Raw genomic sequence first — 22,742 nt, 5'->3', positions numbered from 1 at the left:
CTACTAGGCCTGGTTCTAGGGTATTTGAGCATTCTGCTCATTCTAGAGCAGGGGTGTCAAACTCAAATACGCAGTGGGCCGAAATCAAAAAATTGCTTCAAGTCGAGGGCCACATGGGTTCAACGTTTATTGAAAACTTATTGAAAGAACCTTAGTGCACATATTGAACCTGGAACTAACAAGGCCTATAGAGTATGCCGATAAAACAACATTAATTATGAAAAAAATGAAATACAAATAATACATAAATAAATATAAAAGTAATAAAATCAGTTTCATTAATTGCTTTCTGGCTCTATCTGCAGTATTTCCAGAGTAATTTCCAGCGAAAACATTTTCTACAGGCAAACAACAGCCAAAAATAATTGGCTTCAAAGAAAAATCAAATATCTGGCGGTGATTTAAACCTTTGGCTCTGATAAAGTTAACCGCTAATGTTATGATGCTCATCACATGTTCATTTTCAAGGCTTTGCCACACAACGACTCCTGGTGTATGATGCCGTGATAAGCTGTCAACTCACTTTTTTCCTCCTTCATCCTTTCTCGGATCCACCCTTTACATCCGCGAACGTATACTGTTCCTCCCACCTGTCTTGAAAGCTCCTGTTTTCAAATGCCACCTTTCGTTTAGACATTTTTGGGAGCGGGATAGTTGAAAGTTGTCACAAGTGATATGTAATACAGACTGTGAGGCGCGTTCACGGGACCGTGATTGACATGCCGACACACGGGCAGTGCATTGTGGGATCTGTCATTCACCATTGACCCGCCCACTCGTCAGCCAATGAGAGCCTGCCATTGGTCTAGAACTGTCACGTGCCCCATCCCGACGTGTTCACTGACCCTCAGGAATTCTCAGTACTTATTTTGTATTGAGAACTTGCAAAACACTGCCGGCGGGCCAGCTCTAATAGTAAATAGATTTTATCATGCAAATGTGGCCCGCGGGCCTTGAGTTTGACACATGTGTTCTAGAGAGTGGAGCTTTAGAGGCAGGTTGTCGGTCGATTAATTGTGACCTTACGCAATTCAGGTCTCCTCCCATCAGTAGCAGTCCTGACCTGAACTATGTTGTAAAATCTTATTGAACAATGTCCTGATAAAGCCGGGCTCGTCTTCATTAGGTGCATATACATTTATGAGGGACACTGCTATGCCATCAATTAAACCATTAACTATAATATATCTCCCCTCGGTATCTTTATGCACCAGTGTTTGTGTGAAGTTCATTTGTCTGTGTATAAGTATGGATACTCCCTTTTTTCTCCCTGATCGGTGTGAAGAGTAATATACTTTATCTGCCCGGGATGTTTTCAACTTTTCATGTTCCGCATCAGATAAATGGGTTTCCTGTACGAATGCAATGTGACAGTTGGCTTGTTTCATCTGACGTAGAATTTTCTTTCTCTTAACAGGGCTATGGAGACCTTTGACATTTGAACTTATAACTTTTAGCAGGTACATTACGTATTATATGTAACTTGCATATTTTGAGAGTTCGTGCAGAGAAAAGGGAAGCGGAAGTAAGCAGTGAGCACATGGGCCATGTATCTTGTTATGTGGAGTGTGAGGACTTTGACTACATAATGAAAACAATAGAGGTGGGTTAAACAAGGATATTTAAGAAAAATAGATAACGACCTTGTTGTACTTATATCCAACATAGGATCCCATGGGAACAGTGGGATCAGAACAAGGGGAGCACAACAGTTGTGACTGCTGCTAACTAACATCAACAGTCAGGTGGGACCTAGTCCTACACACTTCTCTGTGCTCCCTAGAGATCAGCATTCCTGAGACTCTAGCCGAGGAGATAGAGTTGCTGCAATTTTTAACTCCAGTTTATCAAATAATCCTAAAACTGACTAAACTACAACTAATTTGAAAGGAACTATAGACTGGAGCAGTGGCAGGTTGAAAATGTCTATTAACACATCTGCCAGCTGACCTGCACACACCTTGAGAGGTCGGCCAGGGATGCCATCCGACCAGGAAACACCGGGTTCACACCGGACGCGTAAGCGATGCCAAAGCGACGAGCCAGCTAGCTCCCATCCACTCCCATGTTAAACCTTTGTGCGGGTCCCACCGGAGGCTGAAGCGCTGCGCCAGGGCAAGGCTGCCTAGCGCTGTGCAGCGATGGTTTCGGCGTTGAGTCTATTTTTTGCGCTTGACGCGAGCGTATCGCGCCAGGAAACACACTGAAAAATGATTTTAAACGATATTGATGTCATATTTTATATGATATAAATGGTCAAATATACATCCCATAGTTTGTATTCCCATTCTGTTGTCCTGGAGTTTTAATTTTACCAATCACATTATTAAATGTCCCCCTCTGCCCATCCACTACAGACACACAAGCAGTCATGAAGATAAAAAGAGAGGGGGGGGGGGGGGGGGGGCGCTACGTATTCTCCACTTACCCTCCACACCCGACATTGAACGGAGCAAACAGCGGAGAAGTTTTGAAGATGGATGACATTATATTAATAATTGAAGTGGAGAAGTACAGTGAGCTGTATGATCCTCAGCACATATAAGACAAAAAAGACACATGTTGTGACGCTGTTGCAGTTAATGTTGGAGCAACAAATATATGCTTGAAAAAAATGATTAAATTTTACTCCTCGCTGGCCTCCTGCAGAGCCATGACAGCGGAGCTCTGGAAGAGCAGGTCGGTCTTAAAATCCTGAATGATTTCTTCCACAAGGCGCTGGAAGGGCAGCTTGCGGTTCAGCAGCTCCGTAGATTTCTGGTAGCGACGGATATCGCTCAGAGCCTCGGTACCGGGCCTGTAACGGTACCGGGCCGTTAGCGGTGAGGATTCTTAACGCCGCTGGCGTCCGGGGCTCTCACGAGCAGCCCTGGTCTCCAGCTGCATCCTGGGGGATTTGCCTCCGGTGGATTTACGAGCTGCATTTGCAGCATTTCCATATATTTATTTAATAAACTCGTGAAACAGAGAAGTACTGTCATGTAATCCATTGATTCCAACAATGTAACTGTATTCTGAATACCATCTACTTAAATTGTAACTGTAACAGAATACAGTTACTCATAATTTGTATTCTAAATACGTAACGCCGATACATGTATTCCGTTACTCCCCAACACTGACAGGGGGGCAGAGGTCCTCCTGGGCATTTGGTATCTCCACAGTCTGTGATGGTTATTAATCCAGCAACATGTTCCTCGAGTTGGAGCCCTGGTAGTGAGACACTTTGTCCCTGTACTGTCTTTTGGCACTGCCAATAACACTCCGTAGCGCGTACTTGGACTTCCTGTACACATCCAGATCACCTCAATTGTAGGGATGGTCCGTGCCTAAAGTTTCGATTGACCAGGGCTTCTGGTCTGGGAATGTTTGTACAGTAATCCTCGGTACGACGGCATTATTGCATTTGCTGACGTAGCAGATGGCCGTGTCCGTGTTGATGTCCTGTAACACAGGAAATCAACACGGACTCCGTAATGCTTTAGCAGTCCCGTAGAGCCGAGTCTGATTGGTCGGACCACTGCTGAATGTCACCCGGGAGGGAGGGCCTTATATGCATCCCGGAAGGGAGTGTAAACATGGTAGAGTGTAGGACAGCTGTTGTGTTGATGGTATCTTGGCATTGTTAAAATTACCGGCCACAATAAACGCAGCCTCCGGCCGTGAGGTCTCTGTCCTGCCGATAACCGCATGTAGCTCTTCCAGGGCCTGATTTGTGTCAGCAAATTGCGGAATATACACTGTTATAACGAGCTATGTAAACACCTCCTCCCTTGCTCTTCCCGAGTTTATTGTCCGGTCCTTGCGGTGAATGAGGACCCCCTCTGGAACAATGGCGGAGTCCAGGATTGAGGGATCAGGGGTCAAGGACGCCGGACCATGACCCTTGTTTTCTTGGTTGCCTCCGTGCTCCAGGCACAACAGGTAAACAGCGCCATGGGTATTCCCCTTTGTTTGCTGATGGTGGTGAAAAAGTGTTTTCCCAAAGTCAACCTGATGTACAGAAGTTGTTCTCTATCATATTGTATGATAGGGCTCCCTTGGTCATTGTGCACAATGCAAAATAAAGCAGAATAAATTACAAAAAGTCAGAAAAAAAAGCAGAGCTCTGGGGGAGCCTGAGAGACGGCAGCTGTCCTCAGCCACATCTTAGGCTGAGAAGGAGAGTATCTAGCGGATGAGACCGTAAATAACAGAGGGAAAAAAATGTTGTGACAAATTTCCCCATGGTGGGACTAATAAAGAATGATCTTATCTTATAATTATGAGAAATGCCTTTTTCTCTCTTGAAACCCTGCACCCCGAATTGGGTGACATAACAGATTCCTTCTGCTGGTTTTATACATATTCATTGCAAGTGGAGCCATTTGCCACAAAGTCTTTTACGTTTGGAAACAAAAGCATGCCCCTGACTTGTCTGTAACATGCCTCTGCGCAGATGTGGCTAGTGTGGATGCATCAGGGCCTTTGGAGAACAATGCACTGCAATGTTAGGGCCAGCAGTCCCACACTGTCACTGGTGCTTCCTCCTTAATATCAGGCCACCCATGGACTATCATTGAGATTTCAGCTCTTGTAGGTGACATGAATACAAATTAAAAATCCTGCTCCTCACACACAAAACCATCAACAATAAAGCTCTATCATAAATTAAAGAGAGTGATGCACTGTATTGCCCTAACCACCTCGCTCCCAAAATACAGGCTGACTTTGGGTTCCCACAGTATATAAGTTTAAAAGAGGTAGATCCTTCAGCTTCCAGACTCCTCTCCTGTGGAACTGGCTCCCAATCGTGGATCCCAATCTTTACATTTTATCATAACCCACCACCACCTGCTCTGAAGAAAGATTTAACTCTGTGATGATCAGTGTTGATATTGTGGCGACAAACAAATCAACTTTTAAACTGTAGTGAGTCAGAGATGGCAGCTTAGAGAGAGAGAGAGAGAGAGGGAGATAGAGAGAGACATAGTCTGTGTGTGCGCTGTTACTTCCCTCAGGTTCTATGATCATAAATAAGCTTCATAATAATCATTAGGGATGAGCGAGTACAGCATTATCTGTATCTGTTAACCATATGAATTATCCGTATCCGTACTCGGAGTGGGCGGGGCCTAACCCGGAAGTGGGTGTGATTTAACCCGGAAGTGGGCTGGTTCAACATAACTTTCTTTTTTAACTTTGAAATTTTTTTATGATTTTTTTATTTTTATTTTTTTTAAATTAATTTCCACACCAGGTGTGTGTGTGTGTGTGTGTGTGTGTGTGTGTGTGTGTGTGAGTGTGTGTCTGTGAGTGAGATGCGAGGGACGTTCACTGTCTCCCGGAGAAACAAACACTCTGTGTCCCCAGCACAGAAAGACGCGAACCACATTCGCCCACAAGTCATACAGACCGGCCCTGCCATTTTCACCCTACACTAACACCTAAAGTTTAGTGCAGTGTAATTGTTTGCCGTGATAATTAAATGCCAGTGTGATAATAAATGACAATTTCAAACCATACAAACTGTCATGTTGTACTGTATTTAATAGAGGTTTACTTTACTGTAAAGTAAGTGTAAATGTAAAGTGAAAACAACAAAACCAGTCACCATGACCCGCGAACAAATACAACCCACGTCCCTCCACACCAAAAACACAGAGTGCTCACCTCTCCGGGAGACAGCGAACGTCCCTCGCATCTCCAGCGCTCCTCTGAGCGAATGCAGGTCTCGTACCCTGGGTCTTCGGGTACGTGCAAGACTCGTACCCGAAGACCCAGTCGGGAAATGAACGAATCATTTCTGCTTCCTTGACTGAGCCTATGGAACAGTCCCGATGCGCAGTGAACCTGAGTGACTGAGAGACAGAGAGCTGTTCTGTGAGTGAGTTAGCAGAGCCGTGTGTGACAGGAGGAGCGCTGTGACGCTGTGTGAGGATTTTCATTCAGTCCGAGCACAGATAATGACTCCGATTACTCGTATAATAATCGTACTCGGCAAAAGTGCTTTATCCGTACCGGATACTCGTTTCAGCCGAGTATCCGGCTCATCTCTAATAATCATAATGAATCTGACCCGGGACAAACGTGATCACTAGAAGTTTCCATGGTAGAATTTAGTCGGAGGAGACAGAGCGAGATTTGAGGGTTGCTCCGTCAAATCTCTTTTCTACTTCTCTGTTTTCACTCTATTTTTCTTATTATCTTCTTCCGACAATGTTTCACTGATGGAAAAACCTGTCAATGATCTGAGAGTCTTTCATTTATCATCAAAAGAGGCCAAATATATTGACATGCAGAGCGTGAATGCGTGGCACATGGATCATCATCGATATAACTGTTCACGTAACTTACTGGACTCAAAAGTAAACAAATTATGATCTATGTACCAAGAAACCAACAGATATTTGTTTCATTTTGGTTTTCACACTGTGTGGGTGATACGCCTCTGTTTTTCCTGAGGTATTTTGTATTGTGACTTTGAAACCTCAAAAAATAATAATCACAATAATAATAAGTGAAAATGCAGACAGTTTACGTACCATTCTGACATTGTCGCTCCTGGTTCTCTGTAGCGCTATCAGGTTTCTTCTTGTCCATGACATCATTGTCTCCATCCTCCATTTTAGGCTTTTGCTCCTCCTGCTTCATCCTGTTCTCCACCGCTTCCTGTTGGCCCACTTCTTTTTTCATCACATCCTGTCCTTCCTTGGCTCCGTCAACAGTTCTCCTTGATTTTACCACATCTGCTGTTTGCTTTTTGTCCTGACCAACCTCTTCTTCCTCCTCCTTTCCTTCCAGGTCTACAGTGCACACACACACACACACACACACACACACACACACACACACACACACACACACACACAACACACACACACTTATAAACACTTCTTTAAAATCATACTTTGATAAATAAATATGTTCTGTATTATGTTGCCAAATTAATGTCATTAATGTTGGTCTGTCATTTCCCAAGAGTAGTAATACTGTCCAGTGCAGAGAGTGAAATCATTGCCGTATCAAATAACTTTTAATTGGGAACTTAACCTCTATCAATTCCTACATTAAACTTTTTTTCTCTCTGACTAGTTTTGATTCGGGACAGTACTGATGGAGTCGCACATCCTGAGTCATAAAAGTTTAATCAGCCATCACAATCTCAAGCCCTATAAGGAGGGCTTGAGCTATATCACTAGCTTTTCACCATTTTGAGGCGTACGTAGGCTAATCCAACCTCCATGTCACCATTTACACAGATCACAATCTGTTTTTGTGTCTGTTCTTTTTGCAGAGAACAAACAGCAAACAGCAATGATAGTGTGAGAACAATGCAAGACTATGGGATCCAACGTGGTGGCGCCCTGCTGCTGGACCATTCATACAAATCCATGTAGCCCTGTATAAAAATCACTAGGATACAGTGCCTAAAATTAATCTCAAAATAGCATAACAAATGTTGTATTAAAAGAGAAAGTTCATGATAATTAGATAAGTTCATATTATTAAAAATAGTAGTTAAAATAACGTTAAATACGGGATAATATGTACAGTTAATAAGTTTAGCTATTTACAGTTAAAAAGTAAATCAATAAATAGATGTGTGGTTAAAAGGCTCTGTGATTGAGAAGACGAGAGACTTATTGATTTGAGTGCTTTTAATGTGCAATCTAACTTTTCTCAGTGTTGTGTGTCAGTCATTCAGTTTCTGCATTTCTCATTGGGTAGTAGCAAAGTCACAGCCAATCCAAGTCACCTGTCTTGTATGGGGCGGGACTTGAAGTGCAGGTGGTGGTTTAGCATGCCTTGAGCAGGTGGGTCAGAGAGAGAGATAGAGTCCAGATGTCCTGAGGAAAAGTGTTGTGCTGTGGGAAACATTTAAGAAGTATCTTCGAGGTCGACTACTCGTGGTCCTGATATAAACTCTTCTATGTAACCTGCCAAAGGTAAATATAATGTGTATGCCTTAAATTGTGAGCTGTAACTTAATGTTGTAGTGGAAAAGACCGGAGTGTAATGTAGTTAGCCACCCGCTAGCTTAGCATCACGTGTCATAGCTTTAGCACTGTTGTTGTTTCAATGCTAAAACGGGCTAACATTAAGTCAGTACGATTTAGTGTGATGATATTATGGCTCAACAGAGTTCATGTAATTAAAGGAGACGGACGTCTGTGAAGAGAGAGAGAAACTGAGATTGTTGGTGGATGGACCCTGCTGTTTTCTTCTTCCCTGGATTTTCATTGCTGTGTATGCTGCCTGAATTTGGATTGTGACTGCCATCATCACCCCTATCTGTGACATTGCCCTATTGCTCCTCGTTTGGACCTGTGAGTATTGAACTGATATGACAATGCACGTGCTTTTATTTTCTGCTCTTGGCTGAGTGAAGTGGCCATAACAGTTTTCAGGCCTCACCGCACCCGAGCATCACTACAGGCCTGCAACTGAGTCTACAGTTTATCATTTCAGTTACCTTTCATATAACTGTTGTGCATTTATTTTGTTTTGTAAATATTTTACTTCCTGAGAGAGGAGCTCACAGCAATTTCATTTATATCATATTGTAAATAAACACCTGTGAAGGTTTTGACGTTTAAAATACAGTTGTGGTGGTCTTCAATATTAATTAGAGGAATTTAAACAAAAGATAAGATTAGTTTCAAATATTCTTCTGAGATCTTATTCATTTTTTTGTGTTTACAAACTCAGGCCCAGGAGATCTGGGTAACATCCAACTCTCCTGAAACGATCAGAACTTTCTGCCCTGGATTATAGCATCATAACTCTGGAAAAACTAGAAGACTGTCCAAGCAAACGAGAAGGGACTGGTCCACTTAAACAGATGACAAAACTACTATTATTAAGGTCAGTGTGCTACAGTTAGTAAACAGTAAACTGTTAATTCTGGAAATACTTCACGTGGAAATAAAGGATCTTAAGGCGAGCCTCGAGTTCAGCCAGTCATATTTCAAAACACTACAGATAGAAAATAAGAAGCTAAAACAACACAGTAAACACAGTCTCCGCATAGGTCGACACCATCGTCACAAAACACAAAATCTTGAATTAACCATTTTGGACATCCAGTTTCGCAGTATTGTTACAAGCTAATATTCTCTGGAATAACTGAACAAACCCAAGGAAAAACAATAAAGGAATTCATGCTCTCAGCACTGAAACTAACTCAGGAAATATCACCTTCCAACGAGTCCATCACACTCCCAAAAAAACACTACACACTACACCAGTAGACCAAAACCCATCATCCACAAACATTGCACATTACAAACAAAAAGAGTTGGTAAAGAGCAGAGGAAAGGGACAGAAATAAATCAGTATCTCTGTGAGATTCAGAAAAGAAGGAAAAAACTTTTACTAATCATGAAACAACGGTGTCAAAGCTTATCTAGACAAACTGTACATAATCAGTCAACTCTTCCTTGATAGCCACATCACCACCCTTACTGCTATAAGCACCTTCACCTCGTCATTCTGACCAAAGATGACTAAAATCTGTGGGAAAAAAGTAGACTAAGATACCAAAACATTTATTTCCAATGGAGCATGAAATCACATTGCAAACCATATATACACATATACCGTGCATCCCGAGAGTTTTCAGACCCTTTCAAGTTTTCCACATTTTGTTATGTTTCAGACTAATCTTAATATTTATTCAATTCATTATTTAACTCATACATCTACACACAATCCTCCATGATGACAAAGCAAAAATAAGTTTTTTGAGTGTTTTGTAAAAAAAATGTAAATTAGAGTCAAATATTCCATCTGCATAAGTATTCAGGCCCTTCACTTACTACTTGGTTAAACCACCTTTAGCAGCAATGACAGCCTTGAGTCTTCTTGGGAATGATCCTAAAAGCTTGGCACACCTTTCTTTTGGAAGTTTTTCCCATTCTTTCAAGAGCAACCACCTCTGGCCACTCTACCATGAAGGCCTGATTGATGGATGGCTGCAATGGTTCTCCCATCTGCACAAAATAACTCTGGATCTCCTTCATAGTGAGCATTGGGGTTCTTAGTTACCCGTCTGACCAAGGCCCTTCGTCCCCAATTACTCAGTTTGGCTCGGCGGCCAGATCTAGGAAGACTGTGGTTCCAAATCTCTTCCATTTGAGAATGATCGAACCTACCTTGCTCTTGGGCACTTTAATGCAGCAGACATGTTTTTGTATTCTTCCCCAGATCTGTGTCTTGACACAATTCTGTTTCGCAGGTCTATAGGGCTTGGTTTTCACTCTGGTATATATCATCGACTGTGAGATCTTATCTAGACAGGTATTTGCCTTTCCTAACTATGTCAAATGAATTGGCACAGGAGGACTCCAATCAAGAGGTAGAATGGTAAAATGGTTTTGTATTTATATAGAAGCATCTCAAGGACCATTCATAGAAGCAGGATGCAACATAACAAAATGTGGAAAACTTGAAAGGCTCTGAAAACTTTGTGGATGCACTGTAAACAAAGTAAACTGACTCAGTTAATTAAAGGGACCATTTTTGAGAGCAACAGCTAAGAGGGAATGCCATAAATCTGACATGCACCCAATCAATAGATAGGTCAAATAGTCTGACCTGCAGTATCTGTTTCGTAATGCAGGGCTTACCTTACACCAGCAAGACTGACAACAATGACAAACAATTCCTTCATAAGCCGACATCTGATAGTATTCGATCAGCCGTAGCAATTAGTTTCTGAGTAATTAATTAAAGGGCCCATATTTTACACCTTTTGGGGATTTAATCTAAGATGATATATCATTGGTTTAAAGTAGAAAAAACTTCTGCAATGTGTATTTCCATGTCCTCTCTTCAACCTCTCTCTGGAGCTGCTGACAGAAAAGGCATGTTGAGCTCCTCCTCTGATTGACTGTCTGCACTTTGAGTGGCACGCTACCAGGCTTATCACCGGCCTCTTTCTGGCGCATTCACTCTGGTAAACACCGCTGAAAGTCACGCTGGTATGTTTGGATACAGCTATAACTTCCCCTAGCTTAGCCACTTCTGATTAGTTGAAAACACGGTGGAAATGACCTTTTTCGATGTGAATATGAATGTCGGGGCTTGCAGATACTTGGATGACACCACACAAACTTAAAAGTCCTAGCGGACGTAAGCATTTCTGACGGTCCGGTATGCACCTCAAGGACATTTAGGCTTTAAAAAACAGTGTAAATTACCTTGTTTAGAGTCGAATATGAATGTCCGGGTTTGTGGACACTTGCAGTATGGAGGCATGTTGTGTTTTGTACATCAGAAGATAGGTCCCTAATATCTTCAGTTGTATTGGATTCAGCTGCAATCTGGCTGCAACACTGTTTACCCATGAAACTCCAGCACACTTCAACACGTCATCATCGCCCCAATAGGCATATAGTCCAGGCAAAGTAGCGTTTAACGACTGACTAATTGTAAAATAATTTTTTTCAGCATAGATCATTTCTATGAGTGGTCCAGAACAACAAACTAAAATTCCTAAGAAATCCTATTTTTTTCCTTTACTCCTATCAAAATGAAACTTTACAGAATGAAAGTACCCATGAAAAGTAACATTTTTCTGTTACAGGTTTCTTTGATAATGTATTTGAATATGCAAATTAGCTATACACTAATCAAATATGCCCCAAATACACTCAAATAAGCTAAAAAAAATTCTTTACTCCTACCACAATAAAACTTTACATAGTAAAAGTATACATGAAAAGTAACTTTTTAGTATTATAAGTTTCTTTTGAAATGAATTTGAATATGTCCTAATTTGCTTAGGCAGAAACAGCATTCATATGTATGACAAATACATCGGCCCAATCTTCATCCAATCATCCCACTGCCAATGGGTGATGGCAAAGCTGCTTTTAGACTGGCCTCTAACCTGAAAACTGTCTGGCTTGGTAGTACCTGCCAGGGGTATAACCCCCGTCGGTATAGTCTTCAGGGTCACGTGGTGAGTTACTTTATCACAGAATCGCCTGTATCTCAGCATATCCAGTGAGTCATCTTTTTCGCCCCCATACAGTGATACTAGAGCTTTTTTACCTGCTGCAATGATGATGCCTTTTCCCACATTTTCCTGTGACTGAATACCTTAGCTTGTTATTCTAGTTATTCTTGTTATTAAAGCTAGTGTCATTCTTTATTCTTTCGTGGTGGGGAGGCTTGTGTGCCTCCGTGACCCTGAAGACTATGCCGGCGGGGGTTATACCCCTGGCAGGTACTACCAAGCCAGGCAGTTTTCAGGTTACAGGCCAGTCTAAAAGCAGCTTAGTCATCACCCATTGGCAGTGGGATGATTCGGTGAGGATCTGGCTGATGTATTTGTCATACAACTCCTACCACAAAAAAAAGTTTTTTTTGTGGTAGGAGTAAAGTAAAACAATTAGCCTATTTGAGTGTATTTTGGGCATATTCAATTAGTGTATAGCTCATTTGCATATTCAAATGCATTTTCAAAGAAACCTTTAACACAAAAAATTGTACTTTTCATGGGTACTTTCATTGTGTAAAGTTTAATTTTGATAGGAGTAAAGGAAAAAAATAACCCCATTAGGGTGTATTGTTGCCTGGCCTTATTGGCACACATCTCGGATTGATGAGAATTAAACATATTTCCTCAACTAGGATTTCTCAGGACTTTTAGTATGTTGTTCTGGACACCTCATAGAAATGATCTATGCTGAAAAAATTATTTTACAATTAATTCGATTTTTGGCTCCTTAATAAGTTACTTTGCCTGGACCAATATGGGTTAGAAGATAATGAGTGAACTATTTTTAGCTGAACAATTCCTTAAAGCGTCATCGTATGGCATCACCAACATCTCAAGGCTTCCCTGACAAATGTCGAGGTGAATCAAATGAAAAAGCTTGACGAAGCATGTAAAAGTGGAAAACATCGTACTTCATTTCACACCTAGTGGGCACTTTGACTATTATATCATGTTGGCATAAAAATGTACTCAGGACAGGACCCCTTTCACACATATGAAGTTTGACAGTGATTGGAGCAAAAACATGGAAGTTACAGAAGGTTCAATTTTCACGGTGCGACATTGAAATTCACCGCCACTCTATGGACAATAAAACTCAAAAGTTTAATTATATGGTATCACTCACTCCTTAAGGCTCTCGTGACGAAAACACATGCATCCGGTAAACTGGCTAGCCACAGGACACCAAAAATGTAAAACATGACATGTTCTGTTACAGCTAGGGGGCACGATGACTATTATTGAATATTATTATATGGATCTGTTCAGGGCGGGAATTTTTTTCGTACACTTGAAGTTTTGAGTTTAGAAATTTTGACACGACTCCACAGACGAGGCCCGTGACTAAAACTCACAGAAAATACAACTTTAATTAACCAAAATCTAAGTCAATCAAATGAAATCTGTAGTAGTAGGATTTTTTAGCATGAGTGAAAATGCCAAAAATCTTGCGAAATTTGTATGTTCAATGCAAAGTGGCTGATCCCCAAGATACAAAGTGTGTTCAAATTGAATATCTCGAGGGAAAAGTACATGAATAAGAAGACCCTAAGAGAAAATCTTTAGGGGGTGCTATGGTGGATTATACAAAACTAATGAGCATCATGTCAACACTCAACTGTCCAATAGAGGAAGCCTTTTTGTTTTTAGATTTTAATTGATTTAAATGTGGATTAAGGAAGAAAATATACAAATGGGGTAGTGAGCCCTCTCTTCTTCTGGTGAATACTATCTGATACCACATTATTGTTACATCTAGATTGGTGTTACAGTGCCCCTATTCTTCTTTTCACACCTTACAAATCCCTATATCCCGGAATCCCCTTTCCGCCTTTCGTTTGTAAGCTCTGTGAATGTAAATCACAATTTCTGTACCTTTTTGATAACAACTACAATTCCCCTGTATTTTTCTCTGGGTCAGTTTGCTGTCTCACATCTGTAATGTACAGCAGTCTCATTGTATTCTGAAACTCACAACATGACATACTTTACGACTGGTTGATATCTCTTCATCAAGCACAACCAATATTTAGGCATGTTGCAGGGTGTCTATTCAGGACTAACACACTAAGCTAGTGCTCAGATCTTTCTTTGAAAATGTTGATCCAGATATAGTAAAATACCTTAAAAAGACTAGATTTGCATAAGATATAGAGAAGTGTGTGGCTACCTTTGGCTGCCTGGGCCTTCCATAACTCCCTGTTGTGATGAATCTCTTGGTTCCACCTGACCTTGTAGCTCTTGAAGTCCTCAGTTGTCAGAGAGCAGCAGGCCTCTGAGCCTGTACTCATACTGGTATGTTTTCCATCACAGCCACAAATATTGCTGACACTGTTGAGACATCCATGTGCACAGCACGCAAACACACACACACACACATATACACAAAACATGTCATCAACATCAAAGATATTACAGTATCTGGGCAAAACATAGTTATCTCAAAAAACAGCCTCTCAAATTGTGAGATGTCTACGTTTTTGTCTGCCCGTTGTTTTTGCATTGGCCTGTGCCTGTGTCACGTGACTCTCAAATTCCCGTCTGTGAAACAAAAATATGACAGACATTCCATGTATTTTCAGGTAAAAATGTAATTTTATAACATAGTTTGGGCATCAAAATACATTCTGATTACTTTACAAGCGAGAAATATGCCCTATGAATTCTGTCCGGATGCGCAAAATTGCAAACGAGAACCCAATAGCACGACACTTGAGCAGTTTTAGGAGTAGCAAGACTTCAGGTTTCATGGATGAGCAGGGGTCAAAACCAGGCAGACAGTCAAACAAGAGATAACGTTGGAAAGCAAGGGAAAAAAAACTTTTTGGCATATCTGGCATAGAACTAGGGGTGCAACGATTAATCGACGTCGTCGACAAAAATCGATGACAAAAATAGTCGCCGACGAATTTACTCGTCGATGAATCGTTGGTTACGTCATAAGGGGTGTTTCTCGTGCCATGCATCTGAACTAAACGTTGTTTTACCGGAGGTGCTGATGGAAGTAGCTGAGGAGTGAGCCATCTCACTTCCTTCCTATCTCTGAAAGTCGCGCATGTGCAATAGCGACAAAACATGGACCAATGGCGGTGTCCGCTGCATCGCGTACCAGGAAGTCAAAAGTTCGGGAGAACTAACATAGCCCGAAAAACTACCTTCAGTATCTGTGCGGCGGACCTGCTCTCCATGGAAGCATGACATGCGCATTTGAGGAGGAGGCACATTTGACATCGTAGCGGAGACGATGCGGACTCGTCTCGGTCAGATGTTATATATAAACGTATATACCTGCGTGCAGGATTCTAGAATCCATTACAAAAATATGGTTTAAACTTTTTGTTAACGAGTTTAAAAGGGTAATGTTATCCTATGCCTGACAAATGTCTTTTTTTAATCACAATTATTTAGTCTGAAAAAGACTGGTTTCGTTTGTTGATGTTTTTATTAATGTTATTTTCCGTGTCCTTTTCGTTAACAGGAAAAATGGATAATTGATTTTTAATTTATTTTTAGTATCTGCACTTGGCCTGTTCTTGGTTCACACGAAAAAGGGAAACTTGAATTTAATTTTTTTATTAGCCCTTTGCCTTTCCTTGGTTTTGAATGGACAAAAACTAGATTACTTCGGTTTTGTGTAAACAGTACACTTATATGCAGCAAGGTTTATTAAAAGACATTTATTTTAATGAAGTATCGATCTTTATTGTCTTTATTTTCAGCCATCACATGCCTCGAACAACTTCAAGCTAAATTTAAAAGCTGTTTGCTAAATAAGAACAATTGAGAATTTGTGTCATTCATAATCCGATGAGTCGATTAATTGTTTCAATAATCGGTGACTAATCGACTATCGTCGTTAGTTGCAGCCCTACATAGAACACACGAAAGGGCTGGTATACAGTATATACTGAGTGACTGATGGAAAGCAGGTGCGTCTGGGGTTGGGGGAGGCAAGGTCATTAGAATCCGTGGGAAGAGGTAATGCAGAGCAGGGGGGAGTGGCTGAGTTCTGAAACGACATGAGAGTTAGTATATGGAAAACAAAACACAAAATGAAAATACTAAGAGCTGCCTGAAGTTGTGTAAATTTCACAATCTTCAGCAAGTTCATGCTTATGACTATATTTTAGAAGTTATCAGGAATATTTTTTCAGATCTCGCAAGAAAATTGTAAAACTGCAATGTTTTTATCATTGCTATGGTGGTCGCTATGGACACTGCCATGGTGGAAACCATGGCAGTGTACATCATGTACTCTGTAATAAAAAATACAAAACCAAACCATAATAGCAATGAGTTCAAAATAAAACTCCCAGCATACTGTAGACAATAGGATTGATGAGTGCAAATCTGCTGTCTACTTGAATTCTTATTTCAACATTTTTTATAACTGTATAGAGATAATAGGCATACTAGCTGCACAATATATCAAACAATTACGGACATCACGATATCAACATGCGCAGTATACATATCACAAAACACTGCTTGGCCTGCAATTCATGCATATTCAGATCATTCCGAGCCGGCTCTGTCTAATTCCCGCTGCGTCCAAAAAAATTATAGTACAGTGGAAACTGCTAGTAATCACGTTTGTCTGGGGCCAAACTGTCTATAAGCGGTTGATAATATTAAAGAATTGCACAGCTTCTTTAATATAGTCCTAGAATCTGAGGGAAAGGTAACAGCACACACACACTCCGCTGCTAACTGCTCACTCTCTTTCTCGCTCTCTCTCACAGACTCAGCTGACGTCTCTGATTCTCTACACCATCGGTTCCCAAACCCTGGTTCAGGGGTACACAGGGAGAAAATTTGATTAGTGTTTTCAAAGTGAAAAAGCCCATTACGTTTTCAAACTGAGCTATAAAATAGACAAGCCGCATTACCAAAAATACTCATGTATACCAATAACGGCAGGTTAGTGACCGTTAGTCAAAACATAGGCACAACGGTTAGCTCCCTCGTCAAAATTTCACTTGCTGATGCCAAGTTTAGGGAAGCAGGAGCTTGTTTCGATTGCTGCACGAACAGGGACAAGTGGTTGAAAAGAGTTAATCCCCTATCCAGAGAGTCACCATCGGCTTCTACCAGTAGGCCTACAATCTAGGATGCACCTTCCGGTGCCAGCAACCCAGGTTGCTCTTACGAGTCCTTGGATCAGGGTGCAAGCAGCAGTACATTTGTGCTAGTGTGGCCAAATGCGGGCGCCCGCCCTGCCACTAGGAGCGCTATACCTGCGTGCGCCCTCCACGCCAAGTGGGGCGCTAGCACCCCTATTTAAGGTAACAGCTCACTCTCGCTCTCCCTGGCCCTTTGCCTCGTTCCTGGACTTTGGTTGGCATGCGGGGGTAGCGTGGTCTAGTTTGCACATTAGCTTGCACATCTCATCCACTGCAGTTATTCCTAGGCCTCTGACGTACGGCACGGAATCGCTCTGCCGTGAGAGACGAGCACAGTAGCGCGCCAGCGGGCTAATTACCTAACTCTGTTAAACGCTGAGGATATCCCCCCTCCGGGCCACGGAGACGCACCTTTGGCCTGACACGGTGGGTGAGGCCCTTCCCCCTCATCGACTCCAGCAGCCACGTGTCTCAGGACGTTTGAAACCTGCTATTCTGGCACACCTGGAATTTGGGACTCCTCTTCGGGAATTCTGGTTTTATATTGTGTTTTAATATTACAAACAAGGACCAGGAGTAATAGACAATATACTCCACGCTGCACCTTCACGGTGTGTAGAGAGCAACATGTCCAGGGGGACGCCCACATCTTATACTTATCTTTTAAATCAAGTATACTGTGTTTTAGATAGGTTTGTATGTGTTATTTTGTTGTGTTGTTTTGTTTGTTTACCTCATTTTAAAACCTTGACTTGTTTTAATCATCTTTTTGTCGTGGGCAGGTGCTGTGGCCCGGAGGCGAAATAAAACATTTTACAAACAGATTAAATGTATTTCTACCTCATCTGTAATATTAAAGGTGATAATCTCCCAGAGAGCTGTTGATAACACTCCACATCCTATACTTAATATGACAACTGTTTACAACGTTGGTGTTATATTAACTTATTAAAATAAATAATCAAGTCACAACCAAACACACGACTGAAGTTAACTTGCTTCAATCTATTCATTAGACTTGTTAAATAAACGGTAACTTATAAAAATTACACATTAAAAACCACTTGAGGCATGTAAGCATATGATTATGATGATATATAAATAAATAGGTTTTGTTGTTGTATAGTTTCAAGGTTACTTACTGCTCGTTCATGGTAAAGTTTGCGACCGTCCGGTCACAGCACAGTGCTAGCTGTTAGCTCCGCTGGTTAGCATGTCTCAGCTAGCCGTTAGCTCCCCTGGTTAGCATGTCGCGAGTAGCCAGTTAGCTGTAGCCTGAGCTAACCAGGAAAGAGCTCGTCTGCCGTCGCTAAGCTGTGAGTCAGCACTCACGCTGCTCGTCCTTGCCCATTGATTGGTCAGCGAGGAACGAGGAGGAGTCAGCACCGGCAAGATGGGAGGAACGCCTCCTACTAGCCTCATTCACCCTCTGCAGAAACCAATAGTGACGTCACGGACCCTCCGTTCATCTATATATACAGTCTATGGTTTGAGTTCATCTCCCCTGCCCTGAGGCAGGACTACTCCAAGGCCCACTCCTGAAGCGTCCGTCTACACCACAAAGGGCCGGTCGAAGTCTGGGGTCTGCAATACTGGATCATTACAGAGAGTTTCTCTCAGACTCACAAACGCCTCTTCATGCTTCTTCTCCCAGGCCAACTGATTGGGGGAGGACTTGCGGGTCAGACTGGTTAAAGAAGGTGCCAATGATGCAATGTGGGACACAAATCGCCTGTACCACCCTGCCAACCCCAGAAAGGACTTAAACTCTGACTTAGTTGTGGGACGAGGACAGTTCTTCACTGCCTGTACTTTGTCTTGTTGGGGCGTATCATCCCCTGGCCCAACAGATAGCCTAAATACCTGGGGCCTCATTTATAACCGTTGCGTACGCACAAAACGGGCCTGAAACGTGCGTACGCCACTTCTCGCGCCAACGTTGGGATTTATAAAAACAAACTTGACGGGAAAATGTGCGTATTTCTACGCAAACTTAGACCCATGCTTACGACCGTTTTGGGGCGACGGGAAAACGGCGACACAGACGTGAGGTGGTGAACTGCAGCAGATTATTGATCCAATTCATCATTTACATTAAAACCAACAGTTTTTCTTACGTGACGTATCTGCTCCACACGAGCCTTTAATTAAAAAAAATATAAAACAACTTTAAGCAAATTAGGTTCAGATTCGATTTAAGAGCCGAGTTACGGTGCCGAGTCATTAATAGGTTTTAATAATATCTTCTAACACTGTGCGTGTATCATCAGATCGCTGCAGTGAACGGGACTGAGCCAGAGAGCGCAGAGAGCGCACAGACCACAGAGCGCACTGGAGATTACTTATAAGAAATGAGGAAACTTTCCAAATAATATCCCAGAGGAGGTGAGGATCCACTGATGTGAGGGAATCGTTCCGATGCTCTAAATCACATGTGTCAAACTCAATGCCCGGGGGCCACATGTGCGGATGAATTATATGTGGCCCGCATGATAAAATCTATTTACTATTAGAGCTGGCCCGCCGGCAGTGTTTTGCAAGTTCTCAATACAAAATAAGTATTGAGAATTCCTGAGGGTCAGTGAACACGTCGGGATGGGGCACGTGACAGTTCTAGACCAATGGCAGGCTCTCATTGGCTGACGAGTGGGCGGGTCAATGGTGAATGACAGATCCCACAATGCACTGCCCGTGTGTCGACACGTCAATCACGGTCCCGCGAACGAGCGCCTCACAGTATCACATATTACTTGTGACAACTTTCAACTATCCCGCTCCCAAAAATGGCTAAACGAAAGGTGGCATTTGAAAACCGGAGCTTTCAAGACAGGTGGGAGGCAGATTATACGTTCGCGGATGTAAAGGGTGGATCCGAGAAAAGATGAAGGAGCCAAAGCAAAGCCTTGAAAATGAACATGTGATGAGCATCATAACATTAGCGGTTCACTTTATCAGAACCAAAGGTTTAAATCACCGCCAGTTCAAGTCTTTTCTGGAGGACAAAGTAGAACTGATTAAGGCCCAACAGAGTGACTGTACCTTAGTTAGTAGTTTATTTGCAGCTTCTGTTCAGTCCAAGATGAAAAGCAGAGACAACCAGAAATCTGTGTCGAGAAAGTTCCAGTCTGGGGATAAGGTTCTGGTTTTGTTACCATTTAGTGGGTCTGGCCTGCAGGCAATTGTAGATTTCCCAGTGCCCAAGACCCGGCGGGAACTTCAACGTTTTTTAGGGATGTGTGGGTACTATCGTGGATTCTGCAGAAGCTTTTCTGATATTGTTGCTCCCCTCACTACCCTGTCCAGTCCCTCTAAACCCTATGTGTGGACTACTTCGTGTCAGGAAGCTCTTGAATCTGCTAAGGCTCTTCTCTGTAGCACACCTGTTCTTTCTTCCCCAGACTTTCTACTACCCTTCAAACTTGAGGTTGATGCCAGTGGTCACGGGGCTGGGGCGGTGCTGCTGCAGGAGGATGTTAATGATGTGGATCAACCGGTCTGTTTCTTCTCTAAGAAATTCAACAAACTAGCTGCTGATCAGTGACGCAGAACAGCTTCAGCCTTTCTTCATGTTCATGGCACAACCAGTCATCAACCTCTTTGACATTTCCATCCTCTCTCCTGCTTGTCGACTTCTTTTTCAACAAGACTTTTCAAACTGTGATTGGTTGGAAGACATTTCTCCTTTTCTGGAATATCAGCTCGACTCTGTGGACACTGGCGCTGTAAACTCAGAGAATGATTAATACATTCTCTGCAGAAAGAGTGGCCACACAGAAGCACTACAGGATCAGTGAAGAATGACAGACAAATGGAACAAGTCAGATCTTCTGTGTAAGAAGCAGACGCCACCCCCAGTGAGGGCTTTTAAAACCAAGCTGCACATGGGAGACGCAGATGCTGCAGGGAAACTTGTTTTTCTCTTGCTACTACAGGACATTTGATTTTTCTTTGAAGTCAATTATTTTTGGCTGTTTGCCTGTAGAAAATGTTTTCACTGGAAATTACTCTGGAAATACTGCAGATAGAGCCAGAAAGCAATTAATGAAACTGATTTTATTACTTTTATATTTATTTATGTATTATTTATTATTTGTATTTCATTTATTTCATAATTAATGTTGTTTTATCGGCATACTCTATAGGCCTTGTTAGTTCCAGGTTCAATATGTGCACTAAGGTTCTTTCAATAAGTTTTCAATAAACGTTGAACCCATGTGGCCCTCGACTTGAAGCAATTTTTTGATTTCGGCCCACTGCGTATTTGAGTTTGACACCCCTGCTCTAAATAAATAAATACTGCAGTGACACTGGTGCGGGGTTCTGCTCGATGTGTGCAAGCGAATGGAAGAACGAGGAGGAAGCGAGGGTTCAGCGATCTATGATCTCACACAGTGTGTTATCCACAGCAGCGGCAGAGTATCAGTGTATTTTCTTTATACGTGACATCACTGCTGTCCCATAAAGTCGCTCTTCACCTCCACCTCACTAACAAACACCCCGATGTCAGTGTCAGAAAGTTTCCCTTCCTCTTCACATCGCTTGATGCGGTGACTCCGTCAGGACTCACGGTGGAAACCCATTGGTCAGCAGCATCATTTAATTTTCACGCCGTGCTTTGCATTGACCATTAATGGTTGAAAGTGGGTGTAGTGGCCGTTCCACTCCGTTCCAATATGACGGCCACTTGATTTTGTCTGAGGGAGTATTTGTAACAGCTGACTCGTGTCCACATACTAGCCAGGCCCGACCCTGCGTGACAACCCACTGTTCCACGAACACATGAGTCGGGTTAATCTTGAAGTGAGGTATTTTATTCAAGTTGGTGTGGCTGTAAGCCTTACAGCACCTGATATTCCCAGGCAGTCTTCACGTCAATGTCACTCAAGATTGCACGCATGCTTCACATTAAATTCACGGTCAAAACTTGTTGGAGTAAACTCCTGCAGACTCCTTAAACTCACCAATCTTCTTGTGCGTCACTTAACCAGCCCCGCTGGCTCACGACCCACCTGATATAGAGAACCGCCTTACGGCTTCATCAAACTGTTGCAAAAAAAACCCGCAAACAGTGCTCAAAACAAAATTATCTTTTGCGTACGCCATTTCCGGATTTTGTATGTACGTACACTTTTAGTATGAAACCTACGCACTCTTTTATAAATTAGACCCCTGGTCTCCTGTTGTGCAATGGAGCACTTCTTGGGCTGCATTGTCAAACCCACTTCATGAAGGCGCTGCAGAAGCTCTTTGAGATGCTGCACATGTTCCTCCCATGTGATACTATGACGATATCATCAAGTTAAGCCGCTGAAAAAGACTCTGTCCCTGCTAGGACTTGGTCATTGAGGTGGCAGGTGCTCCCTGTTACCCAAAGGGCATAACAGTAAACTGAAAAAGGCCTTGAGGTGTTCTAAAGGCGGTGTACTGCCTGATCTCAGGAGCTAAGGCACCTGCCAATAACCTCTACATAGGTCGAATGTGCTTATGTACTTGGCTTTACCAATGCGCTCAATAAGGTCATCAAAAATGTGAGAGTTGAACTTACGAGTGTCAATACAAAATGTTATGGATCCATCCTTTTTCAGGACCAGCACTACTGGACTTTTCTACTCACTCTTTGACTTTTCAAT

General features: G+C 42.3%; 1 protein-coding gene across 1 annotated transcript in view; it reads right to left on the bottom strand.

Annotated features, from left to right (window-relative positions):
- pde1ca (phosphodiesterase 1C, calmodulin-dependent a) overlaps positions 1–22,742 on the bottom strand; it is a 130,818-nt gene that overhangs the window by 9,394 nt on the left and 98,682 nt on the right. Inside the window, exons 15-16 of the mRNA XM_061093614.1 lie at positions 14,160–14,314; positions 6,525–6,695 (exon numbers count right to left, since the gene is read on the bottom strand). Of these exons, the coding sequence (XP_060949597.1) occupies positions 6,525–6,695; positions 14,160–14,314 (326 nt within the window). The remainder of the gene's footprint in view (positions 1–6,524; positions 6,696–14,159; positions 14,315–22,742) is intronic.

Source organism: Limanda limanda, chromosome 20 (assembly GCF_963576545.1).
Source record: "Limanda limanda chromosome 20, fLimLim1.1, whole genome shotgun sequence".
Classification (NCBI taxonomy): Eukaryota; Metazoa; Chordata; class Actinopteri; order Pleuronectiformes; family Pleuronectidae; genus Limanda; species Limanda limanda.
This window is presented reverse-complemented; position numbering and strand designations above follow the sequence as displayed.